The sequence below is a fragment of the Mustela nivalis genome (assembly GCF_964662115.1).
Source record: "Mustela nivalis genome assembly, chromosome: 1".
Lineage (NCBI taxonomy): Eukaryota > Metazoa > Chordata > Mammalia > Carnivora > Mustelidae > Mustela > Mustela nivalis.
The window spans coordinates 183287938-183313638 of record NC_139020.1 but is presented as its reverse complement, the minus strand read 5'-3'; the positions used below and the strand labels follow the sequence as shown (position 1 = coordinate 183313638).

General features: G+C 40.7%; 1 protein-coding gene across 24 annotated transcripts in view; it reads right to left on the bottom strand.

Moving 5' to 3' along the window:
• Positions 1-25701, bottom strand: part of MAGI1 (membrane associated guanylate kinase, WW and PDZ domain containing 1) — a 627461-nt gene that overhangs the window by 242035 nt on the left and 359725 nt on the right. For all 24 annotated transcript variants that reach the window (XM_082726709.1, XM_082726685.1, XM_082726703.1 and 21 more), the window contains exon 2: positions 13038-13154. In XM_082726709.1, coding sequence (XP_082582835.1) covers positions 13038-13154 — 117 coding nt within the window. The remainder of the gene's footprint in view (positions 1-13037; positions 13155-25701) is intronic.

Here is a 25701-nt window from a genome sequence, read left to right as displayed (position 1 = left end):
ATGACTGAAATTGAAGACAAATACAATGAGAAGGCTGTGCCCTGGTACACTGGGGTTCCGGTAGGACCCATCTTGCTTGCTTGGGATAATCTTGCTTGCCCCCTTCCATTGACAAGCAATGGAAGCTGAGTCCAAAATAGGCAAGCCCTCATCTGAAGGTGTCATCCCATAGCATTCCATACTATCAAAGTTGCCAAGGAATGGAAGAGGCTAAATCATTTGACCTAAGTCAAAATCCTGACTTCTGTTCTCTTCAGATAAAGTTATGTCTATAGCTAAAAAGATACACTAAAAGGAATGAGAGACCTTTCAACTTGGGGTCTACTGCCAGACTATACTGTTCTTACTGTACCTTGAGTTAATGTTGTATACCTCTTGAAATTAGTGAACAGCACAATTACACCACATTGTTATGTGGATGTTAAAAGCAATGATTAAACACAAACATTAAAACCACGTCCTAACTTTTCCTGGAGTGCTGGTTTGTGTTGTTGCTGTTCTTACATATTTCAAGAAACTCAACAATAGAAGTGGTCTCTCAATCCTTAAGAGGTTCTAAGGAGCAAGCACTGTCAAAAAACTGCATTACCCTGAGACTGGGCCTGTGAGATTAGATTAGCTGCTGTATCTCTTCTGTCCCTAATAAACAGATTCCTTTTTTTCTTTTTAATTTTTTAATTAAATTTATTTATTTTCAGCATAACAGTATTCATTATTTTTTCACCACACCCAGTGCTCCATGCAATCCATGCCCTCTATAATACCCACAGATTCCTTTTTTAAATGGGGATTAAGCTGAGAGATGTTAAGTAGAGGTCACTTGCCCACAGTGACAAAGGTAGATGTTTCCCGACTCTCCCTGGGAAACAGGATGCTCTGTTTTCTCTTCTTCTTCTTTGGTATTTATTTCACTTCCTCTTCACACCAATTCATTGGTCTTGAGTCTGAACCTGGTGCCCATTCTTGTATGTCAGATCATCCTAGGCTTACCCCAAATCAAGGGACTTAACTTAGTCTATTACCAATGCCTCTTGTTTGTCTTCCTCACTACCCCTATAAACCTGGAAATACACCCAGTGTGCCCCTCCATGCTGACCACACTGTCATGACCTGCTCATCATGGCATTCGATATGTGTCGGTTGAATGGACCGAGAAGTGGAGTAAGTGGAGGTTGGTTGGTTGAGGAGATGGATCAACTCATGGATGGAAGAGAAAATAAATGGAATGATCGCAACTACCCAATAAGATGCAATTCTAATACTGTCTCCATCCTTTAATCAGCTGAATTAAGAATGAAGAGATAGTGTAACTGGATTAGATTAGGCTTCTGGCATCAAAGTATCCAAAGGATATCTTCCTCCCTGGAGTAAGGCATTGCTTCATTGTATTTGGAAAGCATGCTTGAGACGTGTACCTCCCAGACGAATGGCAACTTCATCTATCTTTTGGGCTCTATGTCTAGCTGAGTATCTGCTATGGGCACGCAGTCAGTGCATAAGACATGCAGTCAGGGTACTGTCCTCCATTAAGGGCCCCACTGACATAGATTTGAAACCGAATAGTGCCCCCGGAGTTGTATAATATGGCAGCTTTGATGGGATCTAAAACTAAGTAATAATCTTACAAGGAATAACGAAAGACATTCCTTCCCACCCCACCAAGAAAAGGGAATATGCTTAATTACCGATTCTTTTTCCTCTTATTTTTTTAAACGTTCTGTAGTGCTATAAATAATAGGCAATATAAGCCACTGGTTAAGAGAGAAACTTTGAGAAAAAGACAGCACAGCTTTATTACGTATTAGCTGTGACATCTTGAGCAAGTTATTTCACTTTGAAGAAAGAGTAACCCCTAGCACATGGCAAGAGCTCAATATATGTTCATAATCATCACAATTTTATTATACTTTTGTATTGCTCTACAATCCTATTAGTAGATATTTAGAATCTATTTAAAATAATTTTGCTAGCTTATTTTCTAAATATGCTTGGTATGTGTATATGGATCTATACACGTCGATGTACCCACACATAGTCTGAACAAAGAAAATGTAGTGGCTTCTGGTGGGAGCTCTAGTACACATCTTCACAGCCTGGATTCCAATCTCTTTTCAGAAATGGAAGGCAAGACACCTAACCTTACTAAGCCCAGCTCTCTTATCTGTAAAGGAGAATTGGGTTGCCTGGGTGGTTCACTTGGGTAAATATCAGACTCTTGATTTTGGCTCAGCTCATGATCTCAGGGCTGTAGGATCGAGCCCCATGAAGGGCTCCGTGCTGGAGCTCTCCGTAGGCATGGAGCCTACTTCAGATTCTCTCTCTCCCTCTGCACACCAGACCCCCAACATCCCCATGAATACGTACACACACTAGCTCGCTCTCTCTTAAAAAAACAAAAACAACAACAAAAAAAAAACTATAAAGGAGAATAATAATAGTACTTTTTTTTATAGGATTTCCATAAAGATTAAATGAGAAAGTATAATGAAAGCACATCACATGTACTTGGTATTCCAGAAGTGTTAAACTTTTGTTTTAATATATGCACAATGTCTTCCAGGTTAGTCTCTGTATACTTTAATACACGAGGTCCAACAAAGTAGTAACAGAATCTCAATTCAAAGCTAAAAACACTGACATTTACAAGGGGGGAAAAAACAAGAACATAACACTCATACATAATCAGTCCCATTTTCCCAAAACTATATTGGTTGGTTTTTAACTTTTTTTTTTTTTTTTGGCATGAGTCTATTTTTAAGATGCTTTATTTGGAAATTATTTCAATTGTTTTTTAATTGCAAGAATAAGAATAGAACAAAGAACACTGTATATCCTTCACCCAGACTCATCTATTATTAATATTTTAACCTACTGTCTTGTCCTCTGTTCTCTCTCCCTCTCTCCCCACACACAATATATATATATATATATATTTTGAAGATTTTATTTATTTATTTGACAGAGAGAGATCACAAGTAGGCAGAGAGGCAGGCAGAGAGAGAGGAGGAAGCAGGCCCCTGCTGAGCAGAGAGCCCGATGCGGGACTCGATCCCAGGACCCTGAGATCATGACCTGAGCCGAAGGCAGTGGCTTAACCCACTGAGCCACCCAGGCGCCCCACACACAATATATTTTTAACAGTTCTAAATACTTTGTAGCCATTCAAGATTACGGTGCACTCACCATGGTCCTTTACCCCTAAATACATCAGAGTGTACCACCTAAAAATAGGGATGTGTAATTAATTAATTTTAAATGCAAGAGGAAAATAACGTCATTGAGCAGTTAGTAAGTCTAGTTTATTCATATTATGATTAAAATAACACAAGTGATGTTTTCTTGTTTAAATCCAAGGTCATCATTTTGGGTAGCTCATTTCATATGGGACTCTAGGTAAGCCCAACAGAACATAAGTGGTTAAGTATCCCTACTCGGACTTTGGCATAAATGCATATAACCCATTACAGAAGCTGGAAAATTTATTTGCATATATTTCTATGAACACATTTGATATAAGGAGGTTTCTTTAAAAATATATTGTACTTCATTCTCTTGACTCGTGATTCTTGGGAAGCTAAAATTTGATAAAACCTTCTCTTAAAATAATAAATGGTAAAAATAATGTGAAAACTTCTGTGTCCCTACATAAATGGCTGTGGAAATTGCTTTATAATTGCAACTCATCTTGATGAAAAATCTCAGCCAGAATTATAAAGCAATTAAATAAATTAACATGTCTGCCAAATAGATATATTAGTATCCTACACCCAGCCAAGGACTAATCCATATGGTATTAAGAGAAGACTCTTTTTCAAATTCAATAGGTTAATTGAAAACATGGTTTTTAAGGTGATGCATCCAGAGAAATAAACCAAGAGCTTGGACTCTTGGGAGCTGTTGGAGCTGGGATGAATCTGGGTTCCATCACGGTCAAACAGTGCGTCCTCCAACACTCAAGTCACTAAGCTCGCCACACCTCAACGGCCACACTCATAATACAAAGATGAAACTCATCAGGGTTTGGAGAGGGTTAATAGAGACAATACTTGAAAATCATGGAGCATAGTGGCTGGAACGTATAGTAAGGCTGGATTAATGACAGAGGTTATTATTAAGCAGTGAGGCTGGGCTAACACATTTTCATAAGAAGATTATCAGTTATACCCACTCAGATTAAACTTAAATCTAAACTCTTGTCTTTAGAGTACAATCTTCTCTTGTAAGAACCTCACAGTAGAGAACACTGATCAAGCCATGTTTATATGAGGCTAATAACCAACACATGTAAATCAAGTCTAGTATGAGGAGTTTTTCCGTGTGTAGCTTCTCTTTTCTTTTCTTCCTCCAATATGACTCCATCCACTCAGCAAATACACAATGGCAATTAGGGTTAGCAACATATAATAAGACATACAAAGGAAAAGAACACGGGGGAATTAGCTGATGCTGGGATTATGCAGAGAATGTGCTGTTTCAAGCCTGCCTGTTACTGGCTAAATCAACCAATTATTAATCTTCACTAGGTTTCGCCTAGCATCCAGTGCTGGGATGTTACTCAACAAATGTTGGAAAAAATCTTCTTTTTCTTTTAAGATTTTATTTTTAGGTAATCTCTGTGCCCAACATGGAGCTCGAATTTACAACGCCAAGATCAAGAGTTGCACGCTCTACTGACTGAGCCAGCCAGGTGCCCCCGGAATATCATTTTTGAAAACTCAGCTTGTTTCCCACAGAAAAGAACCGCATAAATTATCACAATTGTTTAAAATGATCATCAAAGAAGTAAGGCTCAAAGCCTAATGAGGGCCTGTGGAGGAAAAAAGGGAGACTCCCAGACCGGACAAGTCCTATTAGAAACGAGAAGGAAAGGGGTATGGAGGGAGGAAGATCGTGTGGGACAGAGGACCACTGTAGGGCCTATGAAGTACCATACTTTCTGTGGGGTGCTTAGGTACTTGTCATAAACAGCAAAAAAGATAGTGAGGAAATGGAGCTCCAGAAAGCCTGGGTAACCTGCCCAAGTTACCAGAAGTGGTTAGTGATAGAGCCTGCCAGCTTCTCCAGGGCACCATTTCTGAAAGCCCATCCCCACTGAACGTTCTAGCCCCGAGGAGAAGAGAACTAATTGTCTGCATCCGGAATGACCAGGTCCTTCTCATGAACTTGCTTTTGGAAGGGCTCCTTCCTCGTGTGGCAAGGAGAAGTGTGTCAGATGCTACACTAGTGACTTCAGTGCTCCTTGTGGGGTCCTTCTCCAGGAAGGAGAAGTGGTGTTTTGTTTTGGGTCCTCCCAGACCTGTGCTGTACACCTGGCTTTTATCAGGCAGGTGTTCTCAGAGTAGCAAAGAACTCATCCACCTCCTTCACAACCCTTCAACACCCCACCCGAGATGTTTGTGTCAGTGAAAATTTGCTTATAGTTATCTGAGCCCAGATTCTAACTCAAAATTACATCTAAACAAAAGTATCTTTTCTCATCCCATCGTTTTTTTAATTTGGCACAGCACTCTGTCTAGACTGTAGCATTGCTTTGTGAAACACAAATCCTACCCCAGCTTATCCTTGGTAGGATAGGACTGTATATGAGCAGTGACACAGCAAGCAGAGGGGAACTTTCCCTTGATACAATCTTGTGTTTAAAGTGTTTTCTGCTCATGGAACACTGTGTTAACCACTATAAAAAGCACAAAAACACATCAAAAGCATAAGAATCCATCCTTACCCATGAACCTGCTCTGTTGCCAGACATCCCATTACACAGGCTATTTCTAGCAACACATCTGTAAAATCGCCTGTTAAAAGATACACGTAATGGAGGATGGAGAGCCCTGTGCCACAACATGAACCATTCACTTCTTGGCTTCTTCAAGGACAGCCCAATAGTTATTCAATGTAGCACAAATAAGTCTTTTTTATTTTAAGTTTTATTACACACAGTTGATTTCTTTCTTTCTTTCTTCCTTTCTTTCTTTCTTTCTTTCTTTCTTTTTTAAGTAAGCTCTATACCTGGTGCGGGGCTTGAACTCTTGATACCTCATGAGCTCTCATGACTCATGAGATCAAGAGTCACACACTCCACTGACTGAGCCAGCCAGGTACAATTAAGTTGTCTTTTGTTTTTGTTTTTTTAATATTTATTTTTTATTTAAGAAAGGGAGACTGCATGTGAGCAGAGGAGAGGGGCAGAGAGAAAGAGAGAGAGAGAGACTCTCAAGCGGACTCCACAATGAGTGCAGACCAAGGCGTGGGGCTCAGTCTCAGGACCCCGAGATCATGAGGCGAAACCAAGAGCCAGTCGCTCAACTGACTTAGCCAACCAGACACCCCCAGAACAAACAAGCTTTGATGGAGAAGAAAGGAAAGGTCAGGGGTAGGCAGTAAGGGGGTAGTCAGTGAGTGGGAGGAGTCCCCAGACTGCAGACCAGCTGGGGACACACGGGAAAATATGGTACCAACGAGTAGAGGGCACTGGCAGGGAAAGAGTTGACAACTGATGGAGAAGGGATGAGGGCAGATACTGATTGTAGTTTAGACAGCAAAGGTTTGCAAATGAATAGAAAAGAGGCAGGGTTCACCAGCCCAATGGGTTCAAGGTCAAGTCCAGAACATTCTGTCTGTCCTCCATGAGACCAGCATGAGAGACGACACACTGGCAAGCATCATGCAAGGAACCTCGTACACATCAGGAGTACACACACACACACACACACACAAGAGCTACTATGGGTGTTACTAGCCATGTTCCTGCAAGAGACCAGGCTTTATAAAGGACGAAACAATCCTTTTTTCTTTCTTTCTTTCTTTTTTTTTTAAATTTGAGACAGCACTTACTTGAGTGATAGGGCAAGGGCAATAACCACAGTGAGAGAGTTTCCTGTGATTCTTATCTGATCAGTCCTGGGGAGGCTTCCAGAACTGTCCACTTCATGAATTATGATCTGAAGCTTGCCACTTGTGTCAAACACAACCTGAACAAGAGATGCACATCCCAGGAGAGAAGGAATTTTCCAATATTCAGATCTTTGTTCTGGCCCCTTGCTGATAATCTGGTCTAGTTTCTATCATCAGCTTCAATTGCAGAATGGTTCGATTTCAGGCATGCAGTCCTGGAGACACCTGTGCTTAAAGCGACACTCACAGGTTCAAACAATTCCAAAGTTAATTTGTGTCCACGATGTCGCAGTCACATTCAAGATAACAACGGTGCCAACGGTTAGCAGATGCTAAGGTGCCTGTTGGAATATGGCACTTCTACAAAGGAAGACCAGGGTCACCAAGGTATGTCACATCACATTAAAGTGTCTTATAGATCAAACAGTTTTAATCCCTTTGTAAACTCCTTTAAGTCACTGATCAATGCCTCTTACACAAGATACAGTGGTCTCAGTATCAAGGAGAGCCTTGATCAAGAAAGCCTTAAGGTACAGGCGTGCCTTCGTGGTTTAGTTGGTCAAGCATTTAGCTCTTGGTTCTGGCTCAGGTTATCACCTCAGGGTCCTAGGATCGAGCCAGGCTTTAGGCTCTGTGCTCGGCAGGGGATCTGCTTGAGATTCTTTCTCCCTGTCCCTTTTCCCCTCCCCCTGAAATCACTCACTCTATCTGCAAAAAAAAAAAAAATAAATAAATAAAAATAAAAAAATAAAATCTTTAAAACATACACAAACACAAATTATTAAGCTACAGAACAAAAATGACTTACCCTTTCCTCTTTCAGATGACCTTTGCTTGAAAAGAAAGACAAGCTCCTTACTGTTGCCCCCAGAAAAGGGAGCCAGACTGGGAGGGGTGGTGTTCAGCTTTCCAGAGGACCAGCACTACTGGAGGAGGAGTATCTGGTTCTCACAGCGGCAGTACAGTCAACGACAAGCCCCGTCAGGCAACACATTTCTCTTCATAGGAAAAGCAGTCATTTCAAAGCAAGAATCTCAGATGTTGTCACATCAGCCAGGACAAGAAGTCATAAAGCAGAAGGCTATCAATGCAGGAGATACCCTGTTATCTAGACTAATTAAGAGGTGCTGAGAACGGGCACTCCAGCTCAGAGCGAGCAAGAACCTCGACTCTTTCCTCTGGGTCCAGATTACCAGCCAAGTAATCAGTGCAGTCCTTACCAGCCATCTCGGGGCTCAAGCCTCTAAGCTGCCTTTTATTCTGAAAGCTTTATGGCAAAGGCAGTTCTGCTGTTTCTCCGAACCATTAAGGAACAGAGAGAAAAAAATAAAACAAGAAAAACAAAGGAGCAACTTCATCCATTTCTTCATTTGTTCATTCAGTCAACAAATATTCATTCTACAGCCCAGGCACGCAGCTAAGTGTGGGCTGATCACTGAGGAAGACTCGGTCCCTGACATCAGAGCAGTTAGATTCTAATAGGACAGACAGACACCCAGCAGGCACCGCAAGCAAGAATGGGTGTTGGAAAGGGATCAATGTTGGAAGCTCCGGCCACAGTGAAAAGGGTAATGGGCCCAATCTGTGAAAGAAGTGGCATCCGAGTTTAAAAGAAGGCTGTGTGGGGCGCCTGGGTTGTTCAGTCTGTTAAGCGCCTGCTTTCAGCTCAAGTCATGATCCCAGGATCCTGGGATTGAGCCCTGTGTTGGGTTCTCTGCTCCGCAGGGAGCCTGCTTCTCTGTGTGTGTGTGTGTGTGTGTGTGTGTGTGTGTGTGTGTCAAATAAGTAAAATCTTTTTTTTTTTAAAGATTTTATTTATTTATTTGACAGACAGAGATCACAAGTAGGCAGAGAAGCAGGCAGAGAGAGAGGAAGGGAAGCAGGCCCCCTGCTGAGCAGAGAGCCCGATGCGGGACTCGATCCCAGGACCCTGAGATCATGACCTGAGCCGAAGGCAGCGGTTTAACCCACTAAGCCACCCAGGCACACAAATAAATAAAATCTTAAAAAAAAAAAAAGAAGAAGGCTGCATGCTGGTCAGATGGCAAGGTGGGTAAAAAGAAGGAGACAGTAGGCACCCACTCACTAGAAGGCACCAGGTGTGTGCGGTGTGATGGATAACGTTTGTAGGACTGAAATGTCAAGGTCAGGGGGCTGTCCGTGGAGGAAAATTTGAGGTGTGGGAGACAAGACTATCTTCCAGAAGGCTCTAAGGAATGAGAGAACTGAGCAACGCAGATGACATTTACCTGAATTTCAAATCCATTTATTTTAAAAAGGTGTATTAAGAAGAGATTCAGTGAACAATAAGATAAACCGAGCCATCCCCAGAGAATCCTACAGTGATGTATTAAAAGCTGAATCACCACTTAAAGAACTATGAAAATTCTATTGCACCTATCAGTGAATTACTCGAACCTCAGAGAGAAGATACTTATGTTTAAGGTAAGGTGCCATAAGACCCAATGATTTTACATAGTTAAAACTATAAAATTCAGCAATGAGAAACTTTTTTCCTGCGTCTTCCCCTCTCAATGGTCCATGTTATATGGCCCTACTTGCACTACTTTCACTGACGCCGGCCTGGGAGTCAGAACTGTTTAAACCCTGACCAAGCTACTTGTTAGCCTAAGTGACCCACGGCACGTTATTAACCTCTCTGGGCCTCTGTTTCCTCTGATAGACCCATCTCTTAGGGATGCTGTTGACATCTGGTGAAACAATGCTTGAAGTGGATGTTTCCATTTCCATTTTATTAAAGAGTAAATGAGACTCAGAGAGGTCACATGACGTGTGGCAGACCACACAGCAAGAGAAAAGCCCTCAGACTTCACACCAGGGCCTCTGACTCACCCCGCAATTCAGTTCTCTTTTCTGTTATAATTCTGGTTTGGGTTTTTTAATTTTGGGGCAAGGGGTGGTGGTGGTGGTGGTGATTTTCAATGGTAAATATAATTAAATTTCAACTATGATGACCTTTTCCTGACTGTGGAAAATAATAAAAGTTTTTGAATAAAGACAAAATAAAGGGGGTGTGCAGCAAAATAAGAACCAGAGCAAAAATAGCACTGGATGAATGCTTTAAATGGGTGGGTTGTATGGTGTGTGAATCGTATCTCAATAAAGCTGTTAAAAATAAGGAAAATTAAAATAGCCCTGGGTGAGACATGAGTAATGTGGCATTTAGGAATGGTAGGATTTTGAGGAAGTCACATTTGCGGCTCCATTTCCTTACCTGTAAAATAGGGACGCTATTACCTCTACTGTCTTTACACCAAGGAATTAGGATAAAATGGGATCTTAAATGGTAAAAAATCCATTGTGGTGCTATGATGACACTAGAAAGAACTTGAGAACAAAGGGGCTTTATTTATTAATTTCTATTGACAAGTGAATCTCCTAAAATGTATAAGAAAAGAAGTCTACCCAGGGGCATCTGAGTGGCTCAGCCGAATAAGGGTCTGCCTTAGACTCGGGTCATGATCCCAGGGTCCTGGGATGGAGCCATGAGTCTGGCTCCTGGCTCAGCAGGGAGCCTGCTTCTCCCTCTGCCTCTGCCTGCCTCTCTCTCTCTCTCTCTGTCAAATAAATAAATAAAATATTTAAAAGAAAAGAAAAGATGTCTACCCCAACTTCGCAAGCACCTGTTCATGAGGTCATCCCTTCTCAAAATACCGAAAGTCACTAAAATATCAGCAGCAGGAAGTTCTGGAAAACGGAGATCACAGGAGTTTGTTTCCCTGGAGCACCGTTACAATGTAATCAGGAGGGATATATTCTCCCAGTGAACGGCTTCCAAATACGTTGGCACAACAGGTTGGCAGAGAGCTCTGCAGTTACCAATCACGTGGACCAAAGAATCAAAATAAACACAAATGTGGCTTGAGTTCTCCAGGCCTATAACAGAATCCCAAGTCACCCCTGATCTACTCATGTTCAAAGGTACCCAGGCTGCGCCAGACCCAGAAACAGCCCTCTTTTGAATTTCCTTCCCATTTTATGAAGGAAATGTATAATGAAATGTTACTTGTTTTCTCCTTCAGTAGAAAGACCATTTTTACCTTCCCAATTCCTAACGTGTGGGTTTCACAGAAATGAAACATTAATACCAGGGGCTTTATACACGCAAAGACGAAACACGATTTTCCACTGTGTTTAAAAGGCTGAGGTCATTTTTACCCCAATTCCTATATAGCGGTAAGCTTAAAATCAAGCCATTTAGCTCACAGTCAGGTCCTATAAATCGGTGGAAAAAAATAAATGGGAAAGCATGCCAAAACGTAACCATAGTAACACCACAGATGCGTCAAGAAATGGTGTGCTCATTTGCTTCATTCCCCATTTCTTAAATTGGAATCTAAGTGGGGGAAAAATTACACAGAGAACACTCATGATTCTGCAAGTACCAAATTCTGCAAAACTATATTCAACCTGTCGTCCCAGAACAACAGAGCAGCTCTGGTACAGCCACAGAAGCAGCCCTAGGTGGTAAGAATCCAAAAGACCTAAATCCGACACTTCTCAGTGATTTGATCTCCCCATGACTCTGTTTCCTCATCTGTACACTGGGTGTTAAAAATCCCAACCTCAAAGAGTCATTCCAAGGGTGAAACTGATCAGTAGATCAGAGTCAGGACAATGGTGGACTCGGGAGACCACCAGTCTTAGTCACCTTCAGCCTTGTTTTGTATTGGCTTACCTTGGTGCCTTGGTTTCTTGACCCATAAAAAGAATCGTAATCCCATTACAACCCATGCAATTAACATTAGGAATTACTATTAATCCAAATGTAAAGGATTATGAGTAGGATGTAAGTTTACAGCATTCAATTCCCATGCTGAAAGACCAAAAGAAAACAGAGGCCCAGAGATTCACATTAATGCTTATCGCCACATTTTCTCTTTCAAAGGTAGCTCTGCCACTCAGCAGAAAGAGACAACCCTGGGGCACAGACCCAAGTTCCTTACACTCAACCTCTTTTCCTACTGGAGCCTTGGTTTTATTAATAAGTAAAATGAAGAGCAGGGGGCTGTTCTAGAACCAGATCTTTAAAGGCCCAAGTCCCGGCAGATCTATGACAGCTTACATTAAGTTCTGATTATCATTTTGCAGTAGGATCTGTAAACATTAGGACTCTAGCATACCCTTGCAAAATACTATTTTAAAAAAAGAAGAAGAAAGAAAGAAACCCACTATAGCAAACAAATCACAGCAATAAGCTGGGTACTTTCAACTTCAAACGATTCCTACTGTTTTTGCTAAAAAAAATTGTTAAAAAAAAAACTAAATTTCAAGCTTTGAAGGACTGGGTAATAAAGAAAAGAAAAATTCTAAGTACTAAAATCAAAATCATTCCTTCTTCTTAATTTTAAATAAAATGAAATCATTTTAAGTCTCCCCGGGACTCCTACCTTTTAATTAGGTATGTATGGTAATACTTTACTACAACTTCTGCCCCCTAGACTGACTTCCCTTCTGTCCTTTCCTTCCTTCCTTCCCTCAACACAAAAACCTTGCTTTCATAGTCCCTATGTTCCAAGTCCTGCCTTCTCAGATTTAGCCGGATCTAACGGGTTCATGGGATTTTAATTGGTGGAAACCATTTCTTCAAAAAAGATTGTGCATGAAATCCAGGTCTATGAATCAGGTCATGTTGGAGAAGAAGAAAGAGTCTGCTGAGGCCATGAGGAAGTAACTCACTGATCTCTGCAGAGGTCAGTGTGAAAGCCTCTGGCCTGGTCCACCCCTGTGAGTAACAGTAACGGTTAACATTTATGGAGGCTCACGCCACACCCGTACTGTGCAAAATGTGCTTACATGCCTCATCCCATGGGCGCCTCCAAAGAGTCCTATTGAATAAGTCAGATGTCCTTTCCACCGATGTAAAAACTGGCCCTGGCAAAGGACAACTAATTTACCTGCCATCATAAGCAAGTACGTGGCAGAGCCAGAAACTGAAAGCCAAGTAATTTCACCTTGTGCTATGCAACATGTCCCATAGTCACTTACAATTCCCTGGACTTAGGAAGTTGCTACGTGAACAAACCGACCAACCAGTGCTCCAGAACCAGCTGGAGAGTTCTTCTGGCTCCAATAACTTTCCACACACCCATCCAGCAGTCAGTTGCCTTAAACCGGCTACTTACAAGGCACAGCATGGCGGTAAAGGTTATCCCTTATGGTCTGCTGGAGCTCATGATCAGGAGACCCTTTCTGGAACCGCTGATTGAGGAAATGTCGCAGGTCCTTGTTCAGCTTTCCTCCTGTAGGCAATATATAAAATAGACAGAACACATCAACAATTGGGCTTCCTAGGGACTGAGCAGCTGGAGAGCTTTGTGTGGGAATGCCACCCTCAAGACATTCTAGCCAGCCAACCTCAGTCATTAGGAAGACTGACTTCAGATTTTCTTCTGCAGGCGAAAAAGCACGCAGAAATGTAATAAAGATAAAACAGCATTGAAATAGCATTAATTTGGGGGTCCCACTTCACATCATTCTAGAAGGCTCCAATAACAAAGAATTTAAACAAGGCAATTACATTTAAAATATGTGCCATAGACGCTTGCAAATGCTACTGAAGAGAGCGTAAATGGCTGAAACCTTAAAGAAAACAATGCAGTAAGAAATGACAAATTATACCATGTTCTTTGACCAGGGATCCAATCGGTAGAAATGTACCCTATGAATATACTTGTAAAAGTCTGCAATATCTCCAGAATTGTTTATTGCAGCATTTTTAAAACAGCAAATAAATAAAGAGAAAAACAAAAAACCTGGAAAAATCCACGAGGGAGCAACTAAGTAAAGCATAGTTCATTCATACAGTAACTACTCAAAGAGAGTTAGATCTGCATGAGTTGGTGTCAAAGGAAAATATGCAGAGTAGTGCATACGGGCTGATTTCTTTTTTTGTAAAAGGGAATAAAGAAAAGGAGAGGTCCTGTTTGCTATAAGAAATCATCACTAAGTTTTAACAACAGTTTCCTTTGGTCAGAAGGACATGAACTTGGAAATAAGGGAGAAGATGTCACTCTTCATCCTATAGACAGATACAGATATACCTTATAGAGTTTACAATCCTGTGTTGATTTCCAGACACTAGATACATACTGCCTCTTTATTACTATTGTATAAGTAATAGTTACTAGGTGGGTCTGTGCATTTCTTTGTAATTCTCTACATTAACAAAACAAAACAATAGCTAAAAATACTATGGTTACCATACTGCCTCTTTATTACTGTTATAAAGTAATGGTTACCTAGGTGGGTCTGTACATTTCTTTGTAATTCTCTACATTAACAACACAAAACAATAGCTAAAAATATTATTGTTACAAAAATATGTCATAGAAAGGAGACGGTAACCAAAGGTTCTTTTTAAATTACAGACACAAATTATAGTCTATAGGATCAACACAGAGCTTATAAATCAATTTAGCTAACATTTGTTCTTAATGGAGAAAGAAGGTTCAGTGACAGCTAAAAATAACAAGGCTAAAACGGTCCTTCCACTTTTAGACAAGATAAAAATTAGGTAAGAGCATTTCTAGCCTTAGAGAAACAATGTAGCAATGCAGTATTTATGTGAGCCACAAAATCCATGTCTTCAGATGAAAACTTCCCCACGGTCAGAAAGAGTAAATCATGAGGATGGCAGTGATGGTTAAGATGGTGGTATGTCCCATGCAGGGCAGGAAACTACTGATATTTATCTTAGTATCATGTTTAAAACAAGATTCCCTATTACAGATGATCATTTTAGAATAGACTAACAAAACCCAGTTTGAACTATTTTATTTCAGATGTATTATGCCTAAGGTTTCAAGTGGTCAAAAGGAAAACAGATATATTTGAGTCAATCTTAGTTCATTTAATAAAGGTTCATTATAAACCAAATAATTGTTGAATAAAAAAGACAAACATTCACCTATCCACTCACCACCCCCCCGCAAAGGGGCACAGGATGTGAATAATTTACAAAAGAATATTTATGATTGACCTTTAACTACATGAAAAGATAATCAATATCATTAATTATCAGAGAAAGGCAAATGAAAGCCACAGTGAGATCCCACTCCATATCTACTAGAATGGCAAAAATTTCAAAGACTGACAGTATCAAGTGTTAGCAAGATCGTAGAACAAAATGAACTCGTACACAATGTCATTGGGCTATTAAATGGTTCATTCTCTGGGGAAATAATTTGGCAGTATCTTATAAAGCTAAGCCTTCGCTAACCAAATGACCCAGCATTTCCACTTATTTATGCAAGAGAAATGAAAATATGCACACATGCACACACAACCTGTAGATGAATCTTCACATCAACTTTACTCACTATATAATAGTTCGAAGTTGGGAATAACCCAAACGTCTATCGACAGATAAATGGGTAAGCAAACTACTATATTCAAATAGGATGCTACCTAACAATTAACGGAACAAACTGCTAACACATACAGTATTATTCGTGCATCTAAAACGCATAATGCTAAGCGAAAGAAGCTAGACACAAAAGGCAACATTCTGTATGATTCCATTTATTAAAGTTTTATAATAATCTAAATTATAGTGACAAAAAGCAGTTCCGCAGTTACCTGGGGCAGAAGATAAGCAGAGACTGACGGCAAAGGTGCAGAAGGGAGTAAGACCTATGGAGCGACCAATGTCAATGTTCTGGCTTTGCAATTGTACTATACTCATGTAATGGGTTATCCCTGAGGGGAAAGTGGAGGAAGGATACAGCGGATCTCTGTACTACTTTTTACACCTTCCTGAGAGTCTAGAATGATTTCAAGATAAAATGTTTCTTAAAAAGGGGAACACAAGGGAAGTTTTTAAAGGGGATGCCATTATAGAAAAACTTAATTGTGACAGGATAATAGGGGTTTATACATTTATCAAAACGTATGCAACTGTGTGTGTATGCAATATATAGTGTGTATGTTACACTTATAAAAATGATTTCAAAGGTTTAAGAATAGATACATAATTACTGAATGACTGTGTGTAGGCGCTGTTCTAAATGCTTAATTCTCAATTTCCCATTGGAGAGATGAACAGAAAGAAAAACAGAGTAAATCTTGGGAGTTAAGACTAAGGCTTGGGTGTAAAGCCTGGATCCACTATTTGTTAGCTGGTGAACCCAAGCACATTGCTTAATCCCTGAACCTTATCTGCAAAAATAGAGCACTGTAAAACCTGTAGCTGTGCTACAAAATTGTCAAGAGGATTAAATGAGGTTCCAACCATGCCTGGCAAAGAGAAAGCACTCAGTGAAAGATGAAAATTGTCATGACAATGTAGAGGGGACAACTGTTGAGGTGAGGGGGAAAAGAGCTGAGGTTAGTTCAAAGATGGGCTGTTTCTCTTTTTTGAAATGCACATAAACATAAAACCCATTCTATTACTGAGAAATAGCTATAAATAAAATACGGGCATAGGGAAATTTGGATTAAAGGATATTTTTAGAATTTTTAGAAGGGAGTAAAATTCTACTTGTGGGGGACCTGGCTGGCACAATCTGTTAAGTGTCTGCCTTCGGCTCAGGACATGACCCTGGGGTAACTGGGATGGAGCCCCGACTCTGGCTCCCTGCTGAGAGGGAGCCTGCTTCTCCCTCTCCCTCTACTTCTCCCCCTGCTGTGCTCTCTTGCTCACTCACTCTCCCAAATAAATAAATAAATAGATGAAATCATAAAAAAAAAAAAAAAACAAAAAAACAAAACCTCTATGTGTACTAAAATTGTCTGGACATATATAAATTGGTTAGCATTTAGTGCATACTTAATATATTTTTGGCACTGTGCTGGAGTTGAAATGAAACCGACTGGTAAATCACTAACATTTAATAGTCACACCTGTCAACTCTATCTCTAGGTATAAGGCACCCTAGAATTCAACCAAAAGGATAACAATGTTTACCAGCAAAATCTTCATTGTTTAGGACCTAGAATGTGTACTCCCCTTAGGAGACCACAGTTGTAGACATTAGAAAGACACTGAGTCATGAGTAGAAAAGATGGTAGAGAATCCAAATGTACTGTTTGAGTCAGAAGAAAATGCCAAATAAGATTCAGGATACAGTATCTCTTTTTCCTGTATAGAACTAGGTTTATATATTCTTTTCTTTTTCTTTTTTTTTAAAGATTTTATTTATTCATTTGACAGAGAGAGACAGCACATGAGCAAACACAAGCAGGGGGAGCAGCAGGCAGAGGGAGAGGGAGAAGCAGGCTTCCTGCTGAGCAAGGAGCCAGACTCAGAGCTCAATACCAGGACCCTGGCATCATGACCTGAGCCGAATGCAGATTGCTTAACCACCCGAGCCACCCAGGCATCCCAGGTTTACACATTCTTGTGGATCACAAGCAGGTACCCAACAACAGAAACCAAGGGCTTAATGATTGGAAGGCATTCTTAAGATACAGACACTCTTCGTTTACACTGGAGCTTTACGGTGAAACTAGCCAAGCTAGCTAAAGTTTATGATCACCAAACTAAAACTCCTTTCTATTGCAGACGTGCAAAAGGGCAGGGTTAACGATGCTGGTGGTTAACATTTACTCTGTGTTCCGTGACATTTGTAAGTGAAAAGCCTCAACCTTCCTATTACATTAAGAATACTGTACTTTTTGGCATCTAATCTCAAATTAATTGCCAATTATTTAAGGGATATGTCTATAAATCTTCTCCTAATTGTCAAGGCAGTGAGCCAATGAAATAATAAATTGCTAGAGAGAGAGTGTGTTTGTCATAGCGTCTTCGTTTTCTTTGCAATTCAAGATTTGTTTTGCAAATGGAAAAGAAAACATAGGTCAGAAATACACGGAACTTTTTCTAAGAAAAGGATTCAGAGCTTATTTTAAGATAATTTTATAATTTCAGTGACAAATATGGGGCTGACTCTCTACCCTGGACTTGCCATTCTATTTTCGTATCAATATATCTAAAATTCTGTCTCTTTTAAATTTACAATATATCATCAGTTTATAGAAATTTAACCATGTCAACCGATACAAACTTTCTTTTTTTTTTTAATTTTTAAAGATTTTTAAAAAATTATTTGACAGAGAGAGACACAGTGAGAGAGGGAACCCAAGCTGATGGAGTGGGAGATGGAGCAGGCTCCCTGTGGAGCAGGGAGCCCAAGAAGGGGCTCCAGCCCAGGACCCCGGGATGATGACCTGAGCCAAAGGCAGACACTTAACAACTGAGTCACCCAGGAGCCCTCTGATGTAACCTTTCTTAATTATTTTAAATGTTGTATAATATTCCACTTTAAAAAACATAAAGCTTAGGTAACCCTTGGAGAAAATTAGGCTATTTCCAGTGTTGTTGTCAATATAATAATGCTATCATAAATGGCATTGTAGTTTTTTCTTTTTTAATGTGAATATATACAGGAAAAAACACAGTATATATATATATGGCTCAGTACTACCCATAGTTCCAGACATCATTCCACGTATTACTAGAGCTAGTCTTGGACTGTATCCCCCACAGATAAGGGGGGATTGCAGTACTAGTGACAGTGAGCATTCTATCATATATATATATTTCTATGATATATATAATACACACACCTCTCATATATATATTTCACATATGTCTCATATACATATTTTTTTCTTTAACATTTCTTCTCCTGTAACTTGCCTGTTCATACTCACACATTCATTGTGCATTTCCCTGATGGGCCACCTTGTTATTTTTGATAAAATAGTCTTTATGTATTCTGGATAGGATTCCTTGATCAGTTACTTAAATTGCAAATTTTGCTTGCTATTACTGAAATATGAAATGATCCCTTAACCACAATCGTGTTGTTTTTCCAAACTTTCCCACTCACATGCTAGATAGTTTTCGCTAAATCAACTAGAGACATCTTTTTCAAAGTGATGGGTTATGAGGGACTCTGCTTGGTCCGAACTCTACCTCCTAGTATACAGATCCTAAGGGAGAACACTAGTCAACAGAAATCATCTTCATGGTCAAGAAACTAGGTTTCCAGAGACACTACTTTTGAGACTCTTGATTCATCCACTTCTAAACAAGGAGGCAAAATGGAACTCTCTCCATGTCGCATAAGCTCCAGAACCTCTAGAAGACCTCTAGAAGACCTCTAGAAGGTCAGAGAATAGTGTTTCTTTACAATGAGAATTTACACTTTAATGGGTTTCAAATGTTCGATGCTGAGGAAAACCTGCATTAGGATATTACACTAATCATACTTCCAGGTGATAATGCTTTCACACACAATTTCTTCCCGGAATGATTAAAGTTGTAGGAAAGATATATTTGTTAAGGTAACACAAGCGGTTTGTACTGCAGTGAGCTATTATACCAGAAAGATCTGTGTCTGCGCAGCAGTTTGCATTTATAAAGGATAGGGCTTTCTATTAAAAAAAAAAAACACACACACACACACACACACAAAAAACCTCTACAAAACTATGCATTGGAATACAGATTAGCTAGTTTTATTGTCACTTAAAGTAACAATCTGGAATACATTTAATGAGTTTTGTCTGTAAAAGATTTGCTATTTGTTTTCTAATACATTTTTTTTTCTAGCGTTGTTCTTACTGTACAAGTAATCTAAATTATGGGGGAGATAGTATTTAATGGGTCCAGAATTTACTCTGGAGGCAATGAAAAGGTTCTGGAGGTGGATGGTGGTGATGTTTGCACAGCAGTGTGAATGTACTTAACGCCACTGAACCACACGCTTAACTTGCTTAAAATGATAAATTCTTTGTTATATATATTTTACCATAATAACATGTCATCTAGATTAATGACGAGATTTGAAAAAAAGTACAACAAAGTACGACAAAGAAAATTACAAATCAACTGAAACTTCATTAAGTTAAAAATGAACTGGAACTTTCATTCACGTGCTGATGCTATATGCCTTGTGTAAACACACACACGTATACACACAGATACACTTATGACACACTCACACATTTGAGGAGATGCCTTCACTCATCCAATAAATATTTATTAAGCACCTACAGCCAGAAAGTCGGTGGGCCCTGGAGATACAGCCCAGTAACACAGAGTGCCTGAGCAGGAACTGACACGTGTGTTTTAGGAAAAATGAACAGGGCTGGCCTCTAGGCAGAGGTCACTGTTAAGATGAGCAGTGAAGAAAGACAAGACGCAAGTTGGCTCTGCAAAGTGTAGGGTAACTAGCATTCTGGGCAGAGGACCCGCAGGTGTCAATGTCCAGAAATAGAAAAGAGGCTGGGGTGTTAGAGAAAGAGCACGGCGCATGGACAGGGGAGGCACACAGTGAGGTTAGAAAGAGAAGCTGGGGCAGATCATGCCTCGCTGACCCTAGTAAGGAGCTGGCCTTCTCTTCTAAGCTCAGTAGGCAAGCACTGAAGGGATGTCAGCTGGAGAGGTAAGGACGGCCTGCTGTCCATTCTGAGATTCCTCCTGCCCCTGTCGTCGTGGGTCAGGCACAGAGGGTGGTGACTGGGGGCAGCCAACATTGCTGATCACACAAGACCAGAAGTGGCCTGGACCAAGGAAATGGATGAGAAGACGAAGGGCAGAGGAGCAGAGAGGAGAGGTCATTTTTTTTTTTTAAGATTTTATTTATTTATTTGACAGACAGAGATCACAAGTAGGCAGAGAGGCAGGCAAAGAGAGAGAGGGGGGGGAAGCAGGCTCTTGGCTCAGCAGAGAGCCCAATGCGGGTCTTGATCCCAGGACCCTGGGATCATGACCCGAGCCGAAGGCAGAGGCCCAACCCACTGAGCCACCAGGCGCCCCTCAAAAAACAGTTTTAATAATACATGGTACTTCAATGTCTCATTCCATCACAACCTATTAACTATTACCAATTAGTAAGCATATCAATTGTTTCTACTATGATTACCCTCCTTGGATAAGATCTATCTGTATTTGATTATTTTCTCACAATCCTTGCAGTGGAAATGCTAGGACATACGCTATAGAAAAGATACAAATTCTCCCCCCAAAGACTCTATCAGCTTCCCTTTGTCCAGCTTGATTTTAAATGGCTCCAAAGTAGCAATGTAGATTCATCATTATATTATCAGTTTCAAGTTATCAGACATTTTAATGTCTTTCTTTAAAAAAAAAAAATAATTATAGGGGCGCATGGATGGCTCAGTCATTAAGCAGCTGCCATTGGCTCAGGTTGTGATCCCGGGGTCCTGGGATCAGGCCCTGCATTGGGCTCCTTGCGCGGCGGGAAGCCTGCTTCTCCCTCTCCCACTCCCCCTGCTTATGTTCCCTCTCTTGCTGTGTCTCTGTCAAATAAATAAATAAAATCTTTTAAATAATGATTATAAACAATGCTGTAATAGAAAACCTTGAATATGTATGTTTGCTGAAATCTACTAGAAGTGCAATTACTAGAATAATGAGCATGAACATTATTTTAAAGACTCTTCATACATATTGACAAACCACTTTCCATAAAGGCTTTTACTTAAGTCTAGAAGAAGTACCATATCACTCATCTGACAATTACAGTGTCAAAATGAAGATTATTTTTCCCATTTTAAGAATGCATTTTTTTTTTTAATGATCTCCATGCCCTCCATGGGGCTCGAACTCAAAACCCTGAGATTGAGAGTAGCATCCAGACATCCTTAAGTATGCATTTTTAAAAATTTTTCACCAATAATTCAAACAGATGCCAACACTATATAATACAAGCAACATGGATGGCAAAAATATGTTTCTTTTCATTTTAAGAAACCAATGGTCACAGTGAGAAAATTTATGTGGAGAATGGCCTGTGGCCAAATAATGGATGAATTTCATTATCATATGCATTTAAGTAAAATAAAGAAAGAAACAAAAGCCTTTGCTTCTAAACACACACAGATTGAGAACACCCCATGTGCCAGGTCCTACAGAATTACTTCCCAGCCTGCTTCTGCCAAATGACATACAAGCCTTGGTCACCACCGAGGATCAGCCAAATTTTTCTACGGCATGTCAAGGGTCAGAGAGTACATATTTTCCACCTTGGGACCATCTCTGGCCTCTGCCCAACTACTGAAGTTTGCCCTTATAGTATAAAAGCAGCCGCAGATTATATGTAAAGAAGGTTTTTTCCAGTAAAACTTTATTTACAAAAAAAGCGCAGCAGATGTGGCCCACTGACCGGTGTCTGCTAACTTCCCCAGCTGCTGGCCCCAAGTGTCCAGGTGACCAATTCTCCTCATATAATTCTTAGAGTCCAGGGTACTCATTGTGTCTGAGCAGCCTTACCCAGAAACCTGTGCTTCCGGGCTCTACCCAAAGCTTACCGAATTAGAAACTCTAAGGGTCCATTTCAGCAATCTACGTTTCAACAAACCTTCCAGGTGATTCTAAGACACGCTGACACTTGTGACCAACGGTCACTAAACCAAAGAAATGCTCCCCCTAACAAAGCGTGAGGAACTGGGATCTGAAAATGAGCCTATTTCTCTATTGGTCACCAGTGGTCCCCATCTCTCTGCCAACCACCAAGTGCTGCTGACCCTCCTGACTAATAACAGTAACACTTAAAATAACAAGTGCAGCACAAAGGACTCCAGGAAGGTGGGACGTCATCAGACGAGCAGAGATGGAATCTACTCCCCTCATAGCACAAAGACAGGTGTTCTTTCACTCGTGTTGCTGTAGAACATAAAGAAAAAAAAAAAAAAAAAGAAAGGAAAGAAAAAAGAGGCTGCCAGGTAGATTCATGTATGCTGATGAAGCCTTATAAATCACTATTTACATTGAACTCCCCACATGAAGGAGCACAAAACATTTTGCTCCCACTTCTGGGCATCCACTTTATTATTCTTTCCTGCCTGTCTTCTCTCTTCTTTTTCTCCTGGTGAATCTTTTTATAACAAATTTCATCCCACAGAGAGAAGAGACTTGAATTAAGCATGGGAAGAAAAGCACGGTTTAAATTCCATCATCTCTATTTTTTCTTTATTTCCAGCCTTTTGTGCCGCTTGTATTTTTTTCAGTTCAACTCGTGTCATAGAATAACATCTGTTCAGGAAAAAATAAAAGGTTGACACGGGGAAAGGCAAAAGACAAGCCGACAGGGGCTTATGGCCAGCTCTCCTCAACAAGGCTAACGTCAGATGTCTTGACACTCAGAACCTTGCATGCAATCTGAAGACATGTGCGTGTCCTTCAAAAGGACACTGAATTCTTTTTTTTTTTTTTTAAGATTTTATTTATAAGTAATCTCTACACCCAACGTGGGGCTCAAACTCATGACCCCGGGTCAAGAGTCGCATACTTTTCCAACTGAGCCAGCCAGGTGCCCCCAAGAAGACACTTAATTCTTAAAAAGACATCCCACTGAGATCTAACAACTCTGCTCCAGTGGCTGCCTGGACTCCAGCAATGCCAGCGAGCATTTACTGATCACTTTCAACAGGCCAGATACAGTGCTAAGTCATAACTTTACAGTCATTGCCCTAACCCAGTGAGGTTGGTTCTTTTTCCAATCCCATTTTACAGAAGAATAAACTGAGGTGCACAGGCTGCCCCATCACTCAGGTAATTAGGCATAAAGGAAATATATTTAAATATAGAAAGATGAAATGAGAAAGAAAGATGTTAACAGCTGGTCGGGTATAATCAATCATGGCATCCATTACGCTCTTTTTTTAAGATTTTATTTATTTATTTGACAGAGATCACAAGTAGGCAGAGAGTCAGGCAGAGAGAGAGGAGGAAGCAGGCTTGCCGCTGAGCAGAGAGCCCAATACAGGGCTTGGTTCCAGGACCCTGAGATCATGACCTGAGACAAAGGCAGAGGCTTAACCCACTGAGCCACCCAGGCGCCCCTATGCTCTTTTTTCAATGGCAGTATGGGTTTGATATTCTCCAAAACAAAAGAGTAAAATAAAATGACTAGGTTTCTAAAGCAGTTAAGAACCACCATGCCACTAGAAGACATTCATGTGAATCTCGGTATTAAAACCAAAGACTGACTTCCCATAAGTACAGTCACATAGTGCAGTTGTCCTGACACCCTCTCGAGGTTCAATGTGTGTAGAAACCCAAGAAACTGACTTCCAAAGAACATTCGGCCAGGGGGTCTGAGCAAAGTTCCTTCCCAGGAACCAGCACCTGTCCTCTGGGCTCTTAGGGCACTGTTGACAAGTAAGGTATTTTAAATGCTTTTATGCAAATGCAGACTGAGATCCCACCAGCATCCCGCAGTCCAGGACATGCATAGTAATTAACACAGCTGTGCCCCTTCCCTGCAAGACTTAGCCCAATTTAGTCTCAGACAGAAGTGGATAATCTGGGTCACAAACTATATTCTAATACAGTCTGACCTCATTCATGCAATAGTAGGCTGGGGCCAGAGTTCCAGGGGCTCTGCCCTAGATACCAAGAAATCTCATACAAACGGGGTGACAGTTGAGCACGCCACTCGGTTTTCTCTTGGATCCTGAGCAACAGACACCAGCAACATCCCATCATTTGATGTGTCTGAAAAAGGTGAGACCATTTCCCATAACCAAAGCATCCCTAGGACGACACTTTGCACAGCTCCTCTCTTCAAAGCTGGAGACAAAAGAGGGAATCACAAGGTCGGAGACAGGGGAGAATGGACAGGAAAACATGTCAGGCTTCAGCAGGATTCTAGCCTAGAGGCAGGCAAAATTTTTCTATAAGGTCAGATGGTGAATACTTTAGGCTTTGCAGGTTGTAAGGCCTATGCTCCAACTTCTCTGCTTTTTTAGCAGGAATTCAGGGCTAGATAATAAGTAAATGATTGCATAGCTATGTTCCAATAAAGCTTTGTTACAAAAACAAGCAGGAGGCTAGATTTGTCCCATAAGCCGTAGTTCGCTGGTCTCTCTTTTATGTCTCTCATAAAACATGTTACACCTTCTAAGATTTCCAGAGGTGTACAGGTAGCTCTGGGTGTGTGAACCGTTCCCAAGAAAAAGGAGCAGGAAACTAAGCCACGGGTCTGCGCTGATGGGGCTTTCACAAAAATACTCAACAGGTGAAAAATATCCATCCTCACATCCTCTATAAAGTGGATTCATTTCACATGTTTAAAGACCTGGATAGCCTTCAGAGAAATTTATCAAATGACTCCTGGGATAAAATCTGTTACTGGCATTAATCTCCAGTTTATACAAATATACAGGATAGAAAAATGCATGTATTATAAACACAGATTTCCCTTTGATGGTTGTAAATTTCATGCATTATCATAAATTACTTTTCTGAACATTATCCCATTCAATCCTTACACAACCCAGTGGGAAAGGTGGCATCATTCCCACTTTAAAACACACGAGGAAAGACTTTCCCCGTGCAGGATTAGAACCAGATGTTCTCACACCAAAGTTCTACACTTTCTTTCCCCTCTCTATCTGTGTGACTCCAAACAAGGTGCTCATCCAGCAGTAAAGAAGGAAACTTTGTTTGATTACAACTGTATACTGAGAGGCGCCTGGGGGCCTCGCTAGATTAAGCGTGCCTCCAATCTGGCTCTAGGCTCAGCAGGGAGCCTGCTTCCCTCTCACCCACCCCCACCCTGCCTGCCCCTCTGCCTACTTGTGATGTCTCTCTGTCAAATAAGTAAATAAATAAAATCTAAAAAAAAACAGAACAAAACAAAACAAAAAAAACAAACCATGCGACTCTTAATTTTGGCTCAGATCACGATCCCAGGGTCCTGAGAGGGAGCCCCATGTTGGAGGCTCTGTGCTCACCAGGGAGTCTGCTCATTCTTCTCCCTCTGCTCCTCCCTCACCCCCCCGACAAATAAATAAAAAAAAAAAAAAAAGAAA